Source organism: Rhipicephalus sanguineus, chromosome 2 (assembly GCF_013339695.2).
Source record: "Rhipicephalus sanguineus isolate Rsan-2018 chromosome 2, BIME_Rsan_1.4, whole genome shotgun sequence".
Classification (NCBI taxonomy): domain Eukaryota; kingdom Metazoa; phylum Arthropoda; class Arachnida; order Ixodida; family Ixodidae; genus Rhipicephalus; species Rhipicephalus sanguineus.
This window is the reverse complement of record NC_051177.1, coordinates 31061500-31085801: the sequence shown is the minus strand read 5'-3', so window position 1 is coordinate 31085801 and position 24302 is coordinate 31061500. Positions and strand designations below refer to the sequence as shown.

Below are 24302 nucleotides of genomic sequence, written 5' to 3'. Positions count from 1 at the left end.
TACGCTGTTCCTGACCTTACGTTTGTTTTGTGTTTTTTTTTAAAGTGCGGAGCACTTTAGGGGCCCGAGATGTCGTATGCTGTCGTCGTCTCATGCAGCTTGGCCACGGTGTAATAAATACTTACGTGTTGACACTCCGCCCCACGGCGCGTCCAGATTGTGTTCGGCGCTTTCGGTCCTTCTAGGCCTCCACGTTGCAGCGCCCCCCACGCAACTGCGGCCGGCGCCTGTACTATAGCCGAACATTATCTGGACGCGCTCTCTGTCGCGGCGAGCAGACAGTGTCAGCACGTAAACTTTTTCTTACACCGTGAGCTTGGCGTAACGCCGGCAAAACGCGCTCGTGCCAAGTAGAAGTCTCCTTCCTCTTGTTCTTCGAGCACCTTGATGATGACATCAAGTGCGGAGCACTTTAGAGGCCCGAGCTGTCGTATGCTGTCGTCGCTTGGCGTAACGCAGGCAAAACCTCGTGTAAAATAGAATAGAAAAAAGAGGAAGCAAGGGAGAAATTGAAAGAGAGAGCAAGAAAAGAAATAAAAATAGGAAGAAAAATAGAAATAAACGGAAATAAAGAGAGAGAAAAAAGACAGAAAAAACTGGAAAAGAGAAAAAGAAAGAAATCGAGGAGAACAGAAAGAGAAGTCCGAAGAGAAACAAAGTAGGCTGCCCAGCTTCGCACTTCCTTCAGGCTTGCCACCACTATATAGTGCGAGGCTGCCTTATATTTTTGTATGTGTGTTCACGCCTGCTTCTCTTTCCATCTTCCTTTCCCCGACCGCTTAGTGTAGGGTAGCAAACCAGATGTGATTCCGCTTAACCTCCCTGCCTCTCTCTCTTGCTTGTTTGTATCGAAAGGGGTCTCAAACACGCGGACCGTGGCTTCACTCGGAATAAAGCTTGGTGACTTTGATCAGTGGCACTCGCATTATTTTCTCGCCTTTTGCGAATAATAACGCTTTGTTCTGGTTAGCTACGGAGACAGGATTAGTCTCAAGCATTCTTTTTCGTGACCCTGCGTCCACAATGAGTTGAAACTTGAAACATCACCGTGGAACGAAAACTATATTTCAGGACTGGCGTCGTGATTTCAGTCTTTGTGGAGATCAGTATCGGCATGTTTTTCGAAACCCGAACGTCAAATGCCCTTCAGAAATGACCCATATATGGGGTATGAGAAAGGCGTTCTTTCAAATGGCAACGTTAGGTGACGTTTTGTTTAAATACCTTCTCCCCACCGCGCCACCCCGCTCCAACCATCCTCACTCTCCTGGCCCTTGAAGGACTAAATTTCGTGACTGCGGCCTCCTAGGTGATGTGAGCTTGAAACCCCTTGGCTACTGCTACCGTATTATTTTCTTTTTCTAGTGTTTTACCTTTTGTTTTTTATGATCATTGATATCAGTGAAATATTACAAGCTGTATGCATGCAGGTTATACAGGTTATCTAGGAAATCCCAGGAATGGCGCGTATTGAGCCATACGTATCCAATATAACTATATATAGCGTATGTATCCAATATAACTGTTAACTCTAACCGGAACCATCCATTTCATTCTAGTTTTATGTATGTTGAAACACTTTCTCAATATTCTAAACACCGGAAGTAAGGTAGAGCTAGAGGTGAGCGAGTTGTAAGCGATACATGTTTGTAAAAATCAGCGCGAACAGGACGGAGCTCAAGACGAGAAGGACACATCACGAGCGCTGCGTACTGTGTCCTTCTCGTCTTGTGCGCCGTCCTGTTCGCTCTGATTTGTACACACCGGAAGTAAGTGCTCGACCGGAAGTGCTCGGAAGAGAAACAAGAGTGTCACTCGTTGCTCGTTATCTCCTGCGGTGATCAGAGAAGCCCGCAACGTATTCGGAGTGCAAGTTCGCCAGGGTTAGTCGAGTTCCAGTGCAATCCCACACCCCCTTACGTGCTACATTTTATGAGCGGTGACACTCAACGAACTAATGGCGCTTGGCGTAAAAGATAACAGTCTCCACGAAGGTCCCTATACGAGAAGCATGCGAAGCGTTTCTTTCTTATGCGGGCGAGTGTTCACTCGTAAGGTTGATACCCGCGGTGTATTCGCTCGAGATATGAAATATTGGCAGCCGACACCCGTGCGTCAAGGCCGGATGTATAAGGGTGACGAGGAGCTCACAGAGGCCATCGATGGACAACGCCCAAGGCTGTCACCTCGCGGTGAAGTGCAAAGCGCCTTCGTCCGGCGTAGAGATCCTCCACGATAAAAAGTACATAGAAGTTTTTTTTTTTTTTTTAATATCCGCGCGACGTGTTTGCCGAACACTTCAAGCACGGACAGCTGCATCGGAGTTTGTGCCATGAGCGTGATATTTGTACAAAAGAACCGGCCCCGTGTCAGACAGCAATAGGCGTGAAGCCTTGGGCCTCCGTTGTTGACACTGGTTTGTTTTTGGCATATATTCAGAATGTCGTAGAGGCGTCTTTACTTTCCGGTAGAGTTTGTGGCGTAAGCGCCGACAGCTGGACCATTTACCTCTTCACGTGAAAGGGACACCAAAAGTGAGACAATAAATCGATGTAGATTTATAAATTTTAGTCTGAATGTTCTAACGTGGTTAATTTCACCATCATAGCTTTAATAATAGAGGAGAAAAATAAGGTCAAAGTTTCATATTAAAACTTCGTGCCGAAATCGCCGCGCATGACGTCATGGATTTCAAACTGAATTTATCGCATTTTGGCAACATTAGCTCAACGAAATTTCCTGAAACTAGGTATGTTAATTATCTGGTATCCTCAGAGGACAACGTACTTCAGCTTTACCGATTAGGAGCGGCCCCAATAGACGCAGTCAAAATCTATGACGTCATGGCGATTGGTGCTGGAACGTCAAGGCGGCGTCTCCACCCGCATTGTCTTTTTGCGCGTTTTCTCGCTTACCAAGCGTCTTCTCGCGGCAAGCGTGGCGATATAGGTTGTGTGAAATTGTAATTTACTAATACAAGAAAAATTTGTTTTCTCTTTAGTGTCCCTTTAACTCCTGACCAAAATTTCCTCCCGAAATGTAGGCGTTGCGTAATTCCTAAACACGGTTCAGGTCGCTGACACGTATGCATGATGAGTACTTTGTTCAGACTATGCGCAAGGAAAGGCATTGACTTCGATTGCTTCTTTGTAGGAAGACATCTATTATTCAGCGCCAACAATAACTGAAAACGATATATTTTCAAATCACTTTATGCTTTATTCATGCTTTTACGAATGAACTATGTTTCTGTTCGCAAGTGTGATGAGCTAAACCTTTGCGGAAACATCGTCGATGCCAAGTGGCGACAAATGTTTTGACGCTGAATAAATTCAAAGGGTTCTTAAAAGGGAAGCGCGACCCTAATTGGACTCGCTCGCAATCAGAAATGTACCGGGTGACTCCCGTATATGCTACATGGCCCAACGTTGAAAAGAAAGGCGCGTGCTCTTTTAAACGAACGTTTATATGCACGTGAAGCTGTGTAGATGACAGTGTACTGCGATAATGTATACTGAGCAAGCTGATTATACAAAGCTAACAGCGACAGTGTCGAGTGTACCCGTGTCCTGAAAGCATTGACCGTGTACGTTTCCGTCGTTTTGGGGGTGGTGTTGATCTAAACCGTGGCTCTCCCATATCCTTCCCTCGACAGCTGCTGCAAGAGCAAGTCGAGATCCTGGAAACCATGACTCCCCTTGACTTCATGGAATTCAGGTGAGATTCCGCGCGCGAAGCACCGGTGGCGGCTAGCGTGTATTGCGGTTTGCATGCAGTGCTACGCACTGAGCCGAAACTGTGCGCGCTCACTTTGAATTCAGTCGGTGCAGAGCGCACGCGTCGATTGTTGAACGAGGAACACGTATACAGTTATAGTGAACTTCGCAAGGAAATATGGAAAGTCAGTTGGGTGAAGGGGCGTCGGCAGAAATTGTTTTCGTGGTTGGAGGGGGGGGGGTCACTTTTTTGATCTGAAGTGGGAACCGGGCCGGCAGATGTGGTCGAGTGTCATTTTGTGTTCAGATTCAGATTCAGATACTTTATTTTTCTTGAATTACACCAAGAAAGGTAGAGAAGCTAAAGGTATAGCAATACCTGACAAAAGGCCACCCGTTTTACAAAAATATTAAACAACAAATACATAGCAAATTGTTCGCAACATACCAAAAAATTGTTTAAACCTAGGATGCAAAGATATGCAAGGTATATCAGTATGTCATGTCAAAAAAAAAAAAAACGGGGGGGGGGGATGGGGCACGGACCCGGTGTGCCACCCCCTGGCTACGTCACTGGTTGGGTGCATGAGGTTTATGTTTGCAGTGGGAACGCGACCAAACAGAGAGAAGGAAGAGGAAAAAGAAAGGCGGGGAGGTCAATCAGACGCACTTTTGGTTGGCTACCCTGCATTGGGGGAAGGGGAATGGGGAAAAAAAGGGAGGGGAAGAGAGCGAACGAAGAGCGACGTCGCTCTTCGCTCTCTTGAGTCAGCGGAGCTTGTCAGTCAGTGGAACAGCTAGTATGTGATAGCCAGAGATATAGTGAACTTTCTCTATCCTTGAAAACTATGGCGCCTGACGCGATAACCGCAATAATGCGAAAGCCGCAGGATGACAGGCTACTGATAAGAGTGTTGTCGATAAGAAAGTGCATTATTGCAAAGTAATCGAATACAGATGCCCCGGACGAAATTAATGGGTTTATAATTATTATAAACCCAATAGTTAAGTATACTGCTTCATAATTATTATGAAGCAGTCTACGTGCAAATTTGTATTAGTCGCTAACGGCGGTGATCATTTAGCCGCGACGGTGCCTCAGTGCATACGAAGTATACTGCTGTGAACACGAGGCCGTGGATATTTTTTTTTTAAGTTCACAACGGCGACATTCCGACGCTGGTAATGTAATAATGCCAATATAGAATATATTTAGGAATAAGTGCGCGTCAAATAATCGCAGCGAATGACAATTAACCTGTACTGCAGTCAATCATTGCAATGTCCCGGGGCAGTTTCGTGATGTTGAATCCTACGTTTGGGCTTATAGATGCAATTTCAGACAGTACGGATGCATCCACCGCTGAAACTATCTAGCTTAATTAGTTTGCCCGCTCAGACGACGCAGCTTCATGGTTAGCGGACCTATTAAGGCGCGTAGTTCCGTCAGAGCGGACACCACCTTGCCACTCTTGAATATATATACGGACCTGGCGCTTCAACGTTGCGCCTACCGAGCTTCGGATTTCATTTCCATCATTGCTAAAAGAATCACAGGATCCCTTAAGTATTCACCTAAGACGACTCGAATCTCCACAAATCTTCATTAGCATCATTATCATTGGAGCTTGAGAGGTCACGTGATATGCTGCACACTGTGCTGCTGCTACTGTTGATGATGATGATAATAATAATAATAATAATAATAATAATAATAATAATAATAATAATAATAATAATAATAATAATAATAATAATAATAATAATAATCATTCAATCAATGATTTCTTTAACGTGCCCAGGAACAACCGTAAGGTCTTTGTGCTGGCGCACGCAAAAAAAAAACAATAAAAATAAACAATACAATACAGACAGTTTTCAGAAATAAAAAGAGCAAAAACACGTAGACAAAGAGAAATGAACATATAAGGGGAGGAGTAAAATAGACAACACGAGAAATATTAACGGGGCATAAAAAGTTAGATTGCATATATACAACTATGTGGAAAGACTGAGAAGGGAAGACTTTGTACATTGTGCCACACTATGTCAAAACAGTGCAAACCTCGGATAAAAACAATGATTGTGGGCTATGAAAAACGTCAAGATCAAGAAAATTAACATTATAGAGACTTTGTATTCTGTGAACGGTAGAGTGTTGGAAGAAGCAGGCGGGTACATGAAACGGTCTGTTCTCTCTGGTTAACTTACGCGGAATTCGAAAATTTACACAATTGAGAAGTACAGGGCAGGATATGATACCGTGGACTAGCTTGTAAAGAAATAAGAGAACAGAGCGATTTCGTCGGCAGTGAAGTGATGGCAGTGATAATAATTCAGCAGTACTTGAACGAGATCCAGAGTCATTTTTAGCAAAGCGATGGTTATATATGCTGAGGAATTTTTTCTGGACTCGTTCAATGGTGTTACCGCTGGATTGAGCAATGCCATTCCATATCACGGACGCATACTCAAGTTGCGGAAGACATATTGCCGTGTACAATTTGTGTAGGGCCATGGGAGACCTGAATTCTCGAGATATTCTACAAACACATCCGAGAGAACGAAGGCCCCGCATAGCAGCACGCTTAACGTGAGAAGAAAAGTTTAACGCGCTGTCAACAACAACACCAAGATCACTGATTTCATAAACCTTGCATAACGGCACAGAATTGACAGAGTATTGAAATGACACGCTAGATGTTTTGCGAGTGATACACATGAATTTTGTCTTCGAGGTATTCAGAGAAAGGTTATTACCGTCGCACCATTCGGAAAAAGAGCGCAAGTCTGACTGCAGCAAGCGACAGTCGTTAACTGAATGAATTTCCTTAAAAATCTTGATGTCATCGGCATACAAGAGGAAAGAAGAATTACGAATGGCAAAAGAAACATCATTAACGTAAATTAAAAATAGGAGTGGGCCTAATACCAACCCTTGAGGGACCCCACTAGTCACTTTATACAAAGAAGATGTTTGGCCATTTACGGCAACATAACAATATCTATTGAGCAGATAGCTCTGCAGGAGATTCACAACTGACAAGTCAACATCAAAGCGCGCAAGTTTAACCATAATCAGCGTGTGGCTGACTACGTCAAAAGCCTTGCTCAGGTCACAGTAAATTACGTCAACCTGTCCTCTCTGAGAAATAGGTGTGGAGATCTGCGTCATGAAACTAGCAAGATTTGTGGTAGTTGAGCGGCCAGCGAGAAAACCATGTTGATTAGGAATCAATGAGTTTTTCACACTAAAAGACAATATGTCGTGAAGAGCCAGCTCGAAGATCTTTGATGTGGCACATAGTAGAGAAATCGGGCGATAATTAGAAGCATCTGTTTTAGAGCCCGACTTAAATACTGGAAAAACACGAGCAGTTTTCCACATGCTTGGAAATGTGGAAGTGTCCAGGCAGTTATTAAATATCGTAGTTAGTACTGGGACAAATATACTACCATAAGCTTTTAGTATGGCGGAGGGGATGCCATCTGGCCCACATGATAAGGATGGTTTTAAGCGCTTAATGCATTCGCAGATAAGATTTTCATCCAGCGACAAAGCACTGGATGAGCTAACCGCCTTGGGCTGTTGTCTGATATCAGTGCTAGAGTCTGAGGCCTTATAAACGGATGAGAAATGCGTGGCAAAACAGTCAGCGACGGCATGCACTTCTACCCCATTTGAGTCCAGTAGTCTGAAGGACTCTCCGCTTTTGCTGGACCGTTTACGTACATACTTCCAAAACTCAGCCGGCCTGTCAGAGGCGCTTTTTTCTAAGAATTCAATATACGAACTATGATCCCGTTTATATAGGCGTTTAGAGAGAGTTCGAAGGAAGCTGAACTCTTCCTTCCACTCGCTGGATGGAGAACATTTAGATTTCCTGTGTGCGTGATCTTTATGCTTCAGTGCACTGATAAGTTGAGATGAGAACCAGTGGGGATATTTACGTTGTTTAGGTGTATATTGGGGAATAAAATTACGCATGCTGCTCAGTACAAGCTCCGTAAACCGATCAACCTGCTCATCAACATTTGGTTTGTCAGTAACCTGTGACCACTCAACGGTAGACAAGTGGTGATAGAGGCCCGTGTAATCACCTCGCTTGAAGGCAAATCTCGAAGATTTGTTTACGTAACTGCTGAAGCTCGTTGTTTCGGCTGATGCGGATAATCTTACGTTAAGTGGTGGGTGGAATTTGTCCGGATGTACAAGAGAGATGTCGGTGCGGGAAACTTCAAGGGGTTGATCGTTTGACACACACAGGTCTAAGACGTTGCCACTGGAATTGACGACTGAGTTATGTTGCAGTAGGGAATTAAACGCCAGAAAGTCCAAGAGCAGGCTGCACTTTTTCTCTATGAAATGATTGTAATGAGAAAAAGTAAGCGTGCTCCAGTCAATTCCAGGTGCATTGAAATCCCCAAGAACAATAATTCTGTGCCCACTATGAGAAGATACCACAAGTTCAATGGAAGACATGACATCATGAAACGAGGCAGGGGACATGCTGGGCGGTAAATAGAAACATCCAATCAACAATTTTTCACTGCGCTCAAGGTTGGTTTCTAGCCAAATGGATTCTTCGATAGTTTCTAGGTCTTTCCGTCTAACGGATTTCAGTGAATTGTCAATGGCAATCAGCACGCCACCGCCTTTCTGCTTGGTTTCACTGAAATCTCGGTCACTGCGGAAGGTGGTGTAGGTCGGGGGAAAAAAGTCAGATGAGGGAATTTCAGCGCCTAGTCAGGTTTCAGAAATAGCAATAATAGGAAAAGAAGACGAAAGAACATTAGAGAAAAACTCTCGTGTCTTGATAATAATAATAATCACAAAACCATGATATGAGTATGATGATGATGAAATGAACTTTATTTGGCCCTGGAGAACCCAGAACAGACAACCCCCGAAGGGGGGTCCGCCGCAGTTGCTGGTCGCGCCCACAGCGGTATTTGAAGACCGTGACCCTCCGCCCGTTCGCAGGCCTCCTGGACTGCCAACAGCTGAACTGAGCGCTCGCGGCTTTTAAGAGCCCTCTCCCAGTCCTCTTCTGTGCTGAACTTTGCGCTAAGTAACGCCGACGCCGTAGTGGAGGGCTCCAGAAATTTCGACCATTTAACGTGCACCTAAGTCCAGGCACGCTGACCTCAAGCATTTTCGCCTCCATCGAAAATGCTGCCGCAGCGGCCGGGATTCGATCCCGCGACGTTCTTGTCAGCAGTCGAGCACCTTAATCACTAGACCGCCGTGGCGGTTTAATGATGATGATGAAGAAGGGGTTGGCAGCGTTCGACCACGACCACCCACTCGTTAAGCAGTTCACATGGTGTGACGCTTGATGCGATTCTACGCTTCTGCCGCGCGATATTACATCTGTTAACGTGACACCTTGTCCGACATCACGACTCTACATATAGGGTCTATTTCCAACATCCGTTCAAACAATGTAGTGGCTCTGTGGTATATAGGATATACTTGACTGTCATGCATAATACCTAGGTTCGATTCCGGCTGGGATCCTGATTTTACCTATCTCATTTTTCAATAAGGTCACGTGAGTGTTATCACCACATAGATAGATAGATAGATAGATAGATAGATAGATAGATAGATAGATAGATAGATAGATAGATAGATAGATAGATAGATAGATAGATAGATAGATAGATAGATAGATAGATAGATAGATAGATAGATAGATAGATAGATAGATAGATAGATAGATAGATAGATAGATAGATAGATAGATAGATAGATAGATAGATAGATAGATAGATAGATAGATAGATAGATAGATAGATAGATAGATAGATAGATAGATAGATAGATAACTTTATTGTACACCGAGGGAGGAGAGCCGTGCTACCCAAATGCGGCCAATCTTGAAATTGAACGCTCCTCGTCGTTGCGTACGAACACCGCTTTTCTTATATCTCGTACGCTAAAAGCTCCACTTTTCTTACACGCGATCTTATCGTCAAGCGAATAATCGGACGTTCTAAGAGAAATTGATATGGAGAACATCGGTGACAGCCACGCACGCACAACTGCTCAGTGCGTTATAGAAACATCGGCAGGTGTCTCCGAGACAAAAACTGCACCAAGTGTTAGGTTTGGTTGGCTTTTCTTTTGAGTCTAAGAATTCTTTAAATATAGTTCAATGGAATTTGCGCGGACACCCGAGGCAAATGTTCGCCGTTGCCGTCGCTATGACAACCATGACCTTCAGTTTCCATTGTGTGCTGAAACCCATCCAGCAGAGCGAGAGAGAGATGGCAGAAGAAAGGAAAAAGGCAGAGAATCATAACCCAAAATTTGGTTTGCTATACTAGCTTGTGTCCAAGTGGATGGATGGATGGATGGATGGATGGATGGATGGATGGATGGATGGATGGATGATCCGATATGGCGTGTGTTAGGGCGTTTTGTGTTTTTGTTGTTTTTCGAATGAATACAACTTGACAAATGCATTTCCCGTCCGACAAACAGGCTTTCTTCAAAGTGAATTATTCGAATCAAATGACTGTACCTGCTTTATTTATTTATTTATTTATTTATTTATTTATTTATTTATTTATTTATTTATTTATTTATTTATTTATTTATTTATTTGCCATTTTTGTGTTCGACTTGGTGTCATAAAAAAACGCCAGGCCTACGCGGAACACCCAGCACAGTCACAGCGAAAGCTGGGGAAGCGGTCTTTCTATAGAGCCCGTTGTAAACTCTCTCGGGGCGACTACAACAAATACAGTTACAAGCTGCCCACTACGCCATAAATCATAATAATTTGGCGATGTAGGGGAAGTACCCATTATGCCATTCTTCATCATTCTGCGGAGAAGTGGGGTGCCCACGTGTCTGTAAGGCATTATGTGCACGTTGTTAAAGGGACACTAAAGGCAAATATTAAGTCGACGTTGATTGTTGAAATAGCGCTCCAGAAACCTTGCAGATACTTGTATGCCCTGGAAGTGCTTATTTTCAAATAAAATCACGTTTTAGTGGTCCGCGTCGCGTTAGCGCACTTCAAATCACCCGCCTGAAATCATACTTTTATGCGTCACTGCTGTCGTGCCCAACGTTGCCCGCCTTTACTACGCGGCCGCCGACACTAGTAGCAGCAGAGCGAAAGTAGCGGGACCCACAGCAGCAACAACGGCCATCGAAGCCATCGAAGCATGCCGCAATCGCCGCAATGGATTTGGACGGAGCACTTGATAACTAGACATTGGCTCGCGACGCTGGGCTCGAATTCAGCAACTAAGCCACTTCGAGCGTAAGGGTTCATTCCGCGGCACCCAGTGAAAAGACACATCGGTTTCCTTGCTGCATCACATGCATGCGGCACTTTGTCGAACTTTCTGTCAGAGTGACTTTCGCGAGCGCGCAATGCACACGCGGCAGTACGCGATACTGAAACTACCACTGAGACGCGACCGGGTGAGCGTAGCAGGGCGCAGGGCGAAGCGCAGTTCGGCAAAAACGGAACTTTTCAACCACGCGCGCCGTTCCTCATGGCAACGCCACAGAGGTTCTTTTTTCCATGAATCAAACGGAAACGAACAAACAGCATTTTATTACGTCTTTTGATGCACGGAAGGTTCTTTTTTTATTGCTGCTAGTTTGATTACTAGTGATTTATTGTAGGCAGACTCTCATACGTCATCGGGATCACTTCGAAAATGTTCCACTCGTGGCGCTCATCATGTGATACATTTAGCTTAATTTCTCGGCAAGTAGGGCACTGCTGTTGATAATATTGCCGTTTTAGACGTCATACATTAAGCTTTCACTCTGACATAAATTGTTATTTGCCTTTAATGTCCCATTAATGCTGTGGCTGACGACGACGAATTATGGCTGATCCCTTTGTAATTGGTGGTAAACTTTAAACCACCGACTCGTTATGTAATTCGCATTGTGTGACGCTTGGTTCTTATTTTACTGTTCTATCATGCTGTATTGCATTTCTTAACCTGATTGCTTGCACAACATGACGCCTGTGCAGGGCCTTTTTGCGAAGGAATTTCGAGCACCGGCGTGGCTCTGTGGTAGAATGCTCGACTGCCACGCAAAGGTCCTGGGTTTACGTCCAGCTGTATCCTGGATATTTATTTTTTCCAATGTGCACGATAGCGATTACGGACACCGGCAGCGGCGGCGGCGGACAACTGCGCCACCAAAATCGGCTGTGGTTGTGATCTCACAAAAGCTTTCGCTGTAAAAGTGCAATAGAGGAAAGGGAATGACAATGGCACAGAGCATGCAGAAGCATTTTTGAGCAGCAATATATTCAAGAAACCTGCGGTTTCACTTCAAACCCGTTCCTTCTTTCGCAGAGGCTACCTGGCGCCAGCATCCGGGTTCCAAAGCCTCCAGTTTCGCCTCATCGAAAACAAGCTGGGAGTGAAGAACGTAAGCAATGCGTTTCACCCTTCATACATTATCTCTCTATCTGCTTACCTGTTTGGATATCTGTCTATGTGTGTATCATCCTTCGTTTCTCATCCCCTTCCTGTCTGTCTTGCTTTCGTGCTTGCTAATAGTCGACCAAATATAATCGGCATAACAGAAAACAACTGATTCTAATTCGGAATTTGATATAGCCAAATTCGCCTACAACGGACTTTGATGAACTTTCGTGATGCGTTTGCGACATACGCACTCGTCTTGAGTGGAGAAAGAAATAGAAGAAATGAATGAACTCGTTAAAAACAAGACTACGCTTAGTAGTAGGTAAATTTTGCCTGCGATTGGAAACGTTTCTGCACGTTGCAGGACAGCATTCATACTTAATTCTTTTAGCTTTTCTCGAAATAAAACGAAAGTGAAAAAATATTCTGCCAGCTACACGCCGTGAAAACCGTCGTACAGCGAAGCGAGTGTATGTGATTGGCTAGCGAGATCACGTGCATTATCATCAACACCATTTTGTTCATCTCTCACGATCACATCGGGGCTTTGGGACGTGAAACCTCAACAATTTTTATAATTTGTCATCATTTTGAGCATCATTATCGTCATCATCATCATTTTATTTATTTATTAGCTCCTCCCTCTGGTCACGTGACCTGCGCAAGGAGGACTACTACTACTACTACTACTACTACTACTACTACTACTACTACTACTACTACTACTACTACTACTACTATTACTACTATTACTACTACTACTACTGCTGCTACTACTACTACTACTACTATTACTACTACTACTACTACTACTACTACTACTACTACTACTACTACTACTACTACTACTACTACTACTACTACTACTACTACTTCGACGACGACGACGACGCGGGGCAGACTAAGAAAGCTTCGCTGTAAAGAAACATTCGTACGTTCCTTCGAAAAGCGGGTCGAGTCGCTTTCAGAGTGCAGCGTATCCGTCATACGTTCTGCGGTGGAACTGCGACCACGGGGTCAATGCTTTCTAGGTGGAGGCCAGCATGGTAAAAACAGCTGCGTAATGTGTACAGAGGGGCATGCGGTTCAGCGTATAGCGCGGCCCTCATATCAAACCTTCCTTGACAGGCAACTTTGCTAGCAGCTGTCTGGGCGATGCGTTTTCGGTATCCATGTTCCAATGTCCAGATGACGCCTTCACATAGAGTGGTTGCTGCACACATGTACGCGTGCGCATAAAAAAAGGCATTGAAAAAAAAATAAAACAAATTTCCGGAATACATTGCGATCGCGGCGTGCAAACTGTTTCACGGCGCTAGCGACGAACTCTCGGAGTTCAATTTGTACGCCCAGTTCGTCACAAAGGAGGTACTTTTACATGAGTGTCGGTTAGTAAGTTTCGCACCTTATAACGAATCATTCTTCTTGACTCCGTGGTGGTCTAGTGGTTATGGTGCTCGACTGCTGGCCCGAAGGTAGCGGGATCCAATCCCGGCCGCAGCGGCCGCATTTCGATGGAGGGGAAATGCCAGACGCCCGTTTAGTCAATTTATAGGTGCACTTTAGGGAACACCAGACTGTCAAAATTTCCGGAGCCCTCCCCTACGGCGTACTTCATAATCGTATCGTGGTTCTGGGACGCAAAACCCTAACACTTAATATTAGTATTACCTTGACTCGTTATCCTCGAGTTCGACTACACCTTAATCATACCCGCTCCGCGCGAACTGGAATGCAACGTTACTGCGCTGCCAACGGCTTTGTGGCATTAACAAAATCTAGCCGCACTGCAGTGGTGGTCATTTTATGTATATGTACGTGTATGTGATGAGGGCGCAATAATAAATACCGCAGAGCACTCGGTACATGTCATTACACCTCTGGGGACAGCATTGAACGTGCAGGACTTCTTGAAGACCGAGCCAATGCCCTTTAACCACGGCCACCTACGGAACGCTATTTCCTGTATGTTTCTTGACGTCGGTGAGCCTCGGAAATATTGTGTCAGGCTGTGTGCTCGCAGAGTTCTCTCTATATTTTTACAACGGCATTTATTGGCTCTTATTTCGTATAAAATTGGATTTCCGTCATCCAATCTATTCCTTGCGCATTACACTTCTATTTATTTTTATTGTTCTATTCTGCGCTTGCTTTCTTTATTCCACCATGCTTAAAGTGCCAAAGCGAACCTTTGGCACTTTGAGCATTTCCCTCTACGCATCTATCTATCTAGCCCGGCTACGTCTGGGTGCTCTCATGATCACCTCCTTAACTTCGTGTAGACCAAATCTGGCATGGGAGGGTAAGAGGATTTGACGAATATGACTCTCGGGTCATGACATGAATAACCTGAAAATCCCATCTCGTACGTCGTCAAACGTTCTCCTCCAGACACGTGTGGCACATACCCGTTTACCACGGGCCGCGGTGTACGGGTATACGCGCCACAGGTGATTGACAATTTATGTCTACCCAAGAACGGCAAGAACAGACATTGGTAATTTAAATGAGACAGCGTTAAGAAAAAACGACATCCGCACCGTTGACCCAAATTACGGAAACAATAAGAATCAGGTATTCTACCAGAGAGCCACGCCAGGCCCGTAAACTGCTTTGGAAGAACAGCATATGCAGGCGTAATGTTGGCGCAACGTCAATTGTGTTTGTGGTGTTGGCTATCTAATTTTACAAGAAAGGCAATAAACACTACATATGTACTCCTACGATACAGGCGTAATATCAGATTAACACCTGTGATTCCAGTGTTGGCTTCGCTTTTATGGCAATCTAATACACATTACATTTGTATCCCTATGATTCAGCAAGCTATGTTGAAGCATTGCTCGAACCCGGGGGAATACATTAACGAAAGTTACTTATGATATTCATATGATTGCATCATAATTGTGTACTTAGTTTCGATAATACTCACGACTGCGCTCTGAACTTAGTGCTGATGTTACGTCAGACCATGAGTTGCCCTTTAAGGGACCCTAAAGAGCAAAACGATTATTCTCATATTAGTAAAGTACTCTTTCACGATACCAAAAACACCACGCTTGCTGCTAGAAGACGCTTAGTAAGCGAGAAAACACGCAAAAACAAAATGTGGGTGGCGACGCCACCTTGAAGTTTCCGCACCATTCGCCGTGACGTCACATGTTTTGACGGCACCTACTAGGGACTACGTAGCTCCTAATCGGTAAAAATGAAGAACATTGTCCTCTGAGGGGGCCATAGACTCAACATACCAAGTTTGGGTAATTTTGTTGAGCCAATGGCGCCAAAACGCGACAAATACGCTTTGAAATCCGTGACGTGACGCGGGGAGATTTCGGCGCGAAATTTAAAAATGAAACTTTGAACTTGATTTTATCCTCTATTAATAAACCTATGATGACGAAATTAACGACATTAGAGTTCTCAGAGCACAATTTATCGATCTAAACCGATTCATTGTTTCTCTTTAGTGTCCCTTTAAACGCCAGTGCTGTCGATGTGCCTGGTAAGCCCACGATGTACACACAGCTACTACACTTCCAAAAACACGTCGATCCACCTCGTAAAGCTTGGCTCAAAGCCATAAAATAGAGCATAGAAATAATCGCTGACTGCTTCGCATGAAACCGATTCCCACAACGCGTGGAATCTGCCGAATTTTTGTTTTCTTTTGTTTTCTCTAAAGCGCCCATAAACAGAGTTGCCAGTCGCTTCTCTTCCTTCTTTTTTTTTGTTACACTCTGTTATTGTTCTAAGTTTATCATTCCTAATAGTAATATCACTCAGTTTCTCCCTAGAGTTTCCTGAAACTTACAACGAGCAACTTCTTTCTAGAGCCTTCTCGGGAACCCTCGCAAGAACCAGAGTTCGAAAACAGGAAAACAAAGCAAATCACTTGCATGTTGCGAGATTAATTGTGGAGCAACTTTGTGGTGTCATCGCAGAAAAAGTTGGGCACACTGGGCGTTCGTGTTTTCTGTATCCCTTCGCTTGTGTTCGATCCTGCACGTCCAACTTTGTGGTGCTTCCATATCAACTAAGCTCAAGCTTTACGTTGTTCTAATCTTAGATTGGGCCTTCTCGCAAACTCGGGAGGGCATTTATGGTTCGTATACATAAAAGGCCTAAAAGAGTGAGACGAGGTTAGGAATTCCTAGGAATTTTCGAACGACTATTTCTTGACTGCGTTCATCCGAGCGACGAAGACACACTTCAAAGACTTCTGGGTGCACTTTAATTACTCGCATTAGGTCATAATGCTTAAACAAATAAAACACATTGCAGCGAAGAGCCGTTAGAAGAAATTATTTCTTGACTGCGTTCATCCGAGCAACGAAGAAAGTATGTGAACGCTGCCGAAGCGTCGAAATGCTTCGGCGGTCTCTGGCAATAGATGCCGTGCCCCACACTCTTAATCATGTCCTCCTTAAAGTGGCAGTCTACAGCCCGGAAACGAGACGAAAAATCTAACGCCTATAGACTGTTTGTTTAGCCGGCACAACCTGTAGGCGGCGCCGCCCGTAGCCGTCCCGCGGCGTAGTAGTTTTCTCAGCGGCTCATCTCATAGGCGGGACTCAAATAGGCCGGAGATTTTTAGTCTCGAATCCCGGCTAGGTACAAGGCCGGCTAAGGAGATCTCCTCGCTCCGCCTGAGCCTAGCTACAGTGTGTCCCAGCTACGGCACGCCCTAGCTATAGGCGGTGTATGAAGCGACGAAACAAAAATTGATTTTAAGTCACCTTTTAAGCTCTAATCGGGGATTTGGAGGCTGAGACACACATTTTATGACATACATAATCCATATACACATATCACATTCAGAAGTAAACCACAGAAAAACTCACAACAAACACTCGCGGATTCGAACTCGCGAACACTTGATCAGGAAGCGCGTACGCTAACCACTACACCACGTCACGCCGCGGCGACAGTAGTAAAAGAACGGGGTTTATATTTACCAATGGGTAGCTACACACTGGCCAGCTGCACTGGCCTATTAGTGCAGTGGAGATCGTTATTATACATGCAGCGTTAACGGATACGTAAGGAGACATTTTTTTAAACGACATTTGTGAAAATATATAGGAGGTCACTCAAGTTATTGCTCGGAGCATGCTTGAAGCGAATTTGCCTGCTTGGTATAAAAGATAAAACTGTTCCGCATATATTTGGCACTGGCACCTCAGTGACATTTAAGGAATCTTAGCGTGCATAATACCCGAGTTTTATTCACGTAAGCCGCCAGCCTGTTGCCTTTCGTGGATTGAACGAGTTTTCAACGTCAAGATTCGCTTGCCGTGGGACGTGAGCTCGTAATCCATCCGTGCCAACCGCACAGCGACGTAACCGTAGCAACGACGGAAAATAGCCGTCGCTGGCCGCTTCACCGCCGATGGTTACCGGGCCGGTGGCCGATATCGTCACTAAGCCTATTCAGTTTATTTCGAAGCCGTAGTCGATGGTGCTTCAGAACAAACCGCTCACGCTCATATGTCAGGATCTTTTACTTCTTACCGTTGTTGGCTCGACCCTCTCCGCGTAATAATTACACACTGAGATGAACATGCGCTGATAACCGTGGTATTGTCGGCAATATGTATAATATGCGAGCACGCTCGAGCAGGTGCGGTGTGCCGCGCACGCACTGCAGATGAACTTCACTTGTAAAGGAACTAATCTTGGTTCTAAACGTTGGATAGTGCACGTAGCTTCCCCTCAAACGACTGACACTATTCCCGCAGATATTATTTTTGCTTCAACAGAAAGTGCAGCCCACGTTTCGGTCGACAATAGAAGCGAGGAGGTAGAGCTGACTGCATGCAGCTTCGCGGTCGCTCGGCGGACTGCGCCGCGGAAGAAATGCCTCTCACATGCGCTCACTTTGGACGACACTCGCGCGACAGACGTGACTCGTGAAGTGTACTGTCCACTCTAAAGACATGGCGGCGCGCCATTCGCCGTTGTCTGGCACGCAGTGCGCAGGCGGAAATTGGCTGTTAACATGAACTGGATCTTATATCCGGCAGTAGTTATCGCCGAAATATTTGCGACGTTCTGTTACGACTCCATCAGTGGCCATCTTTTTTAGAACATCTCGATTAATGCTGGTATAGCGGTCCTGCCGCGCAATTTAAATCACCTCATACTCGTCTCAAAGCGGAGAATTTGCTAAACTCACACTGGATGATACAATATTTTTCACAAAAGTTTACTAGAATATTTTCTGGAAGCGCGAGTCCATGCAATGTACTATACGAAGTATTTGTGCGAAAGGCACCTTCATGGACATGCAGTGCCTAACTGTACACAAGTTTCACCTTTCAATAAATTTTTGGCATATTTCGTCGCGATTAATACGGCGGTACACGCAAAATTGGCGAGCTACATCCACACAGCTGCATTTGCATGCGCACGTAACTAGGGTATGTTAGTTTGTTGTGAGTGCATGGGATAACCTTCTGGGGTTGTTTACTTGTACACGCACTTAATTTTTAATGTGCGGATTACTGAGAGGTGTTGCGCACACCAGAAATCCAGAACGTAGTATAGTGGTGCATTAATGGAAAATGAAATTGACACCATCGAGTAATAGGTTCTAGTGTTGCAGAGCTATGCGCAGATGCTAAAAGACAACGTATGGTCTATGAAGGATGCAACTTTCGGGGCAAGCTGGATTTTTAATTTTTTTATTGGGCACATACAAAGCGGTTGCGCCTGAGTGTGGCAGTCGTCACGAGGAGCTTAAACTGCTAAACTATGACATATTATCCCAAGAAACTTAACGTAGAGTGGCCATTTGTCGAACATGAGGGTGTTTAACGATTTCTGAACTTTTTAGGCTAGTGAAGCGATGTTATTACGAGGTACACCCACCGGCGTGCGCACTTCGCGCTGGCACATATGTACGTTCCAGAGGACGGTAATTTAAGTATGCAAATATTGTTTTCCAGACTTGGGCATTGCTTACCATGGATTTAGGAGAAAAGCGTGAACGTTTTTGCGAAATCTAGAAACCTCGTGGGAGCTCTACTGCTCGCACTTGAGTTCGACAGCATGCCGTTGCTTTTAATAGAGCATTAAATTAGATATGTACATTTCACGGCAAACGATTCGCGCATTTGTCCAAGGAAGCATTTTGTTTTTCATCATTACCAACCCTATTTTATGTCCACTTGAGGGCGGAGATATCTTCTCTAATCCCCCATTGATCCTATCCAGCGTATTCATTACTATTTTTTGTGTGTTTGTGGCATGCACAAGAACCAAGAAACATAAGCGTGCGCAGGGTTCCCCTTCAGGGGGGGGGGGGGGCGAAGGTTCGTCGCAGCGCCCCCCTCCCTATTGTGTCAATGTATGCGGCTGCCTTTGCGCCCCTCTTCTCGCCCCCCCCCTACAATGTATAGGGCTGACTTTGCGCCCCCCCTTCTCGCCCCCTTGCCCCCCCCCCCCGCCCCTGCGCACGCCTATGCCAAGAAGACAGTCAGGTTGCGGTACCCATAATGCGGACTCCCTTGACGTCAAATGGCACGCCGTGTAGTGGTTGATTGTTGGCTAACGGAGTTTTAGAATTGTGTACGCAGACGTTGCGTTGGCTGGGCACGTACGCTATATTGTATTCGGAAAGTTACGTGCGTATACCAGTGCCTAGTCTTTGACAGATGCGCAGTGGCAACAAACACAAGAAATTGTGCACACGAAGCTCTGGGTACCGAATTTTAATAGTGCCTAATTTTAACCACTTGGGATTTTTTGAACGTGAACCGATTACATCACATAGGAGAGTTTTTACCCTCAGTTCCCCCTTGATGGTTACTTAGAGTAACCACTACAAGTAACTTGGAAACTATAAGCATGAAGTGTGTTTAGACAGGCGTATAAAACTTCGCATTCCTTTTTTTAAGTAACGGCGGTTAAAGCATGGTCGCACCATGTTCGTCGTAAATGTATCGTTCAGCGGAATCATTTTCCTTGAGAATGACTTGACTGGCCCTATCAGCTTCATAGTTCAATAGTACCTGCTGGGTCTAGCGTGTATAAGCATGCGAGAAACAGGTACTCCTCACGTGTAAAAAGAAGTATTTATTGTAAAAAAATACAAACAGCGCTAAAAGCAATGCTCAGAGCTGAAGGAAACGATAAACGTGACATCCGATGTTTTTTCGGACAAATATATTCTGGTGCTTTTGATCGTTTCAATGATCGTTTTTGATGTTTCAATGATCGTTTCTTTTGATCGTTTCAATGTTTCTTCAGCAGCTTCCCGCCGGCAAAACACCTGGGGAACAACTGGGTATTTCTCATTGCACTCTGCACAAGACGAAGCATTGAGCGTATACCCAGTTGGGTATGTGAGGACCTTAATATAGTACATTGTCAAGCACAAAATAATCGTACCGTACATCGTCAAGCACAAATTTCTCTAGAACTGTGCCAACCGAACGTTTCAAATTATCTTGCACTTGATCGCAGTAGAAAGCCTTGTTGTCGTACTCCCTCCAAACTCCGGGGTCAGGCGATGGGCGGGCTGCTGGCGTGTCATCCTGACGAAACAAAAAAAGCAAGAAGACATATTCGACGTTATGTTCTTAGATCACCTGCCCTTTTTGCCCTTCACACAAAAACTTATACTTGGGAAATGGTTGTTCTCATTCTGTTATACACCTTGTTGAATTTTGTTTAAATAGATAGCGTCACAGAATATGGAAATTACAAAAGTGTTTTCGGAAGCTGCTAATGAAGCTTTCTTATAGTATTTTAACCATAAACTTGCCACAGTTATGAAAGAAAGCTTGGCATCATTTCCGCAGAAATACTCGTCGACCTCCACGAAATAAATACATGCGGGCATTAACTATCTGACCGAGGATGACTTTGACTTTGTGGAGCTTCTCCATGAAACTTTCAGTTTTTTTAGAAGTGAAGCTCTGTTTCGAATGTCGGCTGCAAGTGAAAACCACAGCACAGTCGCAATTTGATGAGAATCACGTACAAGGAAAGCAGTTTTACAATAGACTCACGATTCATTCGTTAATTAAATAAGATTTTTAGATGGGAGTGCAACGCAAAAAAAAAGAAAATGAATAAAAACACAAGAAGAAAGATCGTATGCTCAGTTACGGCATTGTAAACAACACCACGGCCGGTGTTGCTGCTGACGCTGCTGCTGGAGACCCTGCAAGGTGTGAGCTCCTGGCCAGTTGCTCGATAAAACTGCGCCTGGCTCTTGTGTCAGAAGGTCTTGTCACCTGCCGACGTATTCAAATTCTGTGTATACTATCACGAGGATGAACGACAATTATATCCCTTATTACGACTGCTGTATGAATTTCACTTCTTTGTAATAACATTAACAATGATCAATCCAACATAAATAATAAGCTGCCAACGAAAACAACAATACTTTTATACAAGAACGGTTATATATCGCTGTTGCATCGCATGAAATGATGTATGAGAGAACAAAAATGCCATCAACTAGCTAACGTCTAAAAACATATGACTCATTGCTTTACCTTCATCGAGATCAGCAATTTGCACAGGCACCACAGCTGGTGCATGATGCACTGATGACTTGTCCACACTTCACATGGCACTGCATAAGACCAATGGGCAAATGTGACCCGAAACCACAGAAATCAGTGAAGGGGCACAGTAAATACGCAAATGTATTCCCGAGCATGAATGAGGCTGGCTTTAGAACTTGTTAAAAATTAGGCAGCAAAACGCGTTTTAAAGACTGTCGCTATTCAGAAAGTCGAATTGCTGATTTTTCCTCCTAAAAACAAGAAATGCCGCTAGTCGTATCTATGAGCGCCTGATCCAATGAAACGGTACTAACGTCTTCGGTACTCGTAAGTGCAGTTTTATTACTTTTTGATTGTGGAAAAACTTTTCCGCTTCCCAAAGGTAAAAAAAAAAAGAAATGTAAATGCGAAGCATAACGACCTAACATGAAGGGATGTCCGAACATCATTGAACTGCTAGCAAAAATATGCTTTCTTTGATTGCCGCAATATATCATTGACCATAAATGCATAGAACAGTTGCTAGCCGAAAGATAGGAAGCCATGCGAGAGCTAAAATTACACAGCTTGTCAAGCAACACGAAGTGATTATCTCAGTGACACCTGTCAAGAGCGACGAAAGCCTGTGAACTGTATGAGAGTTCAGAATAAATGCGACCAGCACGACAACACGTGCGCGACCATAGAGACGGATGACGATTACAACAAAGTACTCGTATACTCGCATAGTTACTCGTAAGCATACTCGTATAGTTATTTCAAAAGCCTACAAAATAATATTCTGGCAGCTCAATACCGTCATTGATATATATCAGCGCAAGCATGCAACAATGTGAACGCTAACAGCACGAGCGTATATGTGAAGAAAGAAGAACACTCACCCAGGCGGGTACGATGCGCCGGGCTGTGTCCGCAGTGAGCGCACCAGCTAGACAGAATTGGCGCGAAATCGTCGTGTAATCCTGCGTCAACAGCCTGCGTGTAGCCAATGCACGTGCAAGGGGATGTCGCTATGTCCTCGCAACACCCCTTTAATATTGAGATAAGAGAATATTTCCATGGCGGCAGAGTACAGGCTCACGCGACACGCTCAACGAACCACACCAACCTATCAAACATCCGCCGCTGTCGTGGAATGCGCTACAACTGCTACAACTAACCCATTTCGCGCCAAAAACGCAACCCCCTTCTCGTCGCACAATATATTAACTCTCGTTTTTACCTCCTTCCTTTCTTTTCTCTGCGCAAAAACAGCAGAAGCGGAGCGAAACGGAGAGCGTAGCAGCCCCTATTCTCTCTCACGCACGCAAGAGAGAGCGCGTAGTTAGCTCCATGCGTATACCTCCTCGCAGCATAGCTCGCCTTTGCGGCTGACGCTGTCGGCGCATGCGTATACACCGACGCTTTCGCCGACAAGTTATAACACGCTGGAGCATACGCCGAGCTGCAGCCAGGATTCTCACTTACGCGGCACACACCGACGCGCGACTAACATGCAGGCCGTCTATAAGGCGCCGGTGAAGGGTGCACGTTTTTTATATACGCTTGTCACGGCTAACTTCGTTTCGAAGGCCTACTGTAGCCGGGAGTTTTCCTGAGTTTTGAAGCGTCCCGCCTACAGGGCATGAGTTAGCCAGGATTTGATTAAGAGTGCAGCAAAGGAATTCAGTAATTTATCGCTCGGCATAGGCCAAGTACGTTATGGTTATCCTGTGTACTTTGCTTTTGTAGTTTGCTTTGCTTTGCTAAACGAACTTCCACTAAATCTTCGCACACGAGCGTCGCTTCGAGCTATTAGTGTAGATGCACATAAGGCGGCGCCACCTTTTTTCATTTATGAATTAATGTTTATTCATTCGAACAAACGTTCTGCGCAAATGTGTGCTCAGAACGCAGAATTCTGCGCGAACGTCTTGCGCAAATGTGTGCATAGTTGACCTACGTGTACTTCACGCACTATACCGAGCATAGTGGTCACATAGGCTATTAGCATTATACCTAAGGTTCTGTGCTCTTGTTTTCAACCGAAAAAAGAGCTCAAAGACATCCGCCTGTGAAACTTTTGATGATTCGGTTTTATCCAAAAAACTACGATCTTTTTTCACCTTGAGAGCAAGAGAAAAGATAGAGTCGACTGAGGAACTGGTAATTTCTATGAAAGTGTGATTAATCGAAAATAGCGTGCTGCCATAATTAATTAGCCTGAACTTTGTTAGGTATTCCTGCATCTATAGAAGTGTTCGCCGGCTTCCGTAATTGTAAACGTTTCACACGAATAAAGCGGCATTCAACCTTCTGGTGAGGTTTTTTTGTGTGGTTGGTGTCTCGGTCCATAACGTGCGATCACTAAGAGCACAAAAATAAGCTCCTCACTTCGGCTAATCGGAAAGTAAGTAAAAATGAATAAATGAGCTCCTATAAATAACGTATTTTTGAAGAAAAAAATTTAACGCGAAAAAAATGTTCCCAGAATTTCTGCGGAATTAAACACCGAAAACGCGGAACCCTAAATATACCCTAACGCAAGTAATTACCGTACACTTAGAGGCCCTTCATGTATGCCGTTAAAACTTCTATACGGGCCGCTTTTGTATCAGTGCTTGTGTCTTCTGCCGGTCTGTTAAACGTATCTTGTACGCGCCTC

The 24302-nt window shown here is 44.6% G+C and overlaps 2 protein-coding genes across 2 annotated transcripts in view; both read left to right on the top strand.

The window, feature by feature from the left end:
- Positions 1–24302, top strand: part of LOC119382646 (cyclic pyranopterin monophosphate synthase) — a 227438-nt gene that overhangs the window by 57530 nt on the left and 145606 nt on the right. The gene's annotated exons all lie outside the window — the stretch shown is intronic.
- The window catches only part of LOC119382654 (tryptophan 2,3-dioxygenase), a 66419-nt gene that overhangs the window by 20445 nt on the left and 21672 nt on the right, over positions 1–24302 (top strand). The window contains exons 6-7 of the mRNA XM_037650452.2: positions 3656–3717; positions 12060–12135. Of these exons, the coding sequence (XP_037506380.1) occupies positions 3656–3717; positions 12060–12135 (138 nt within the window). The remainder of the gene's footprint in view (positions 1–3655; positions 3718–12059; positions 12136–24302) is intronic.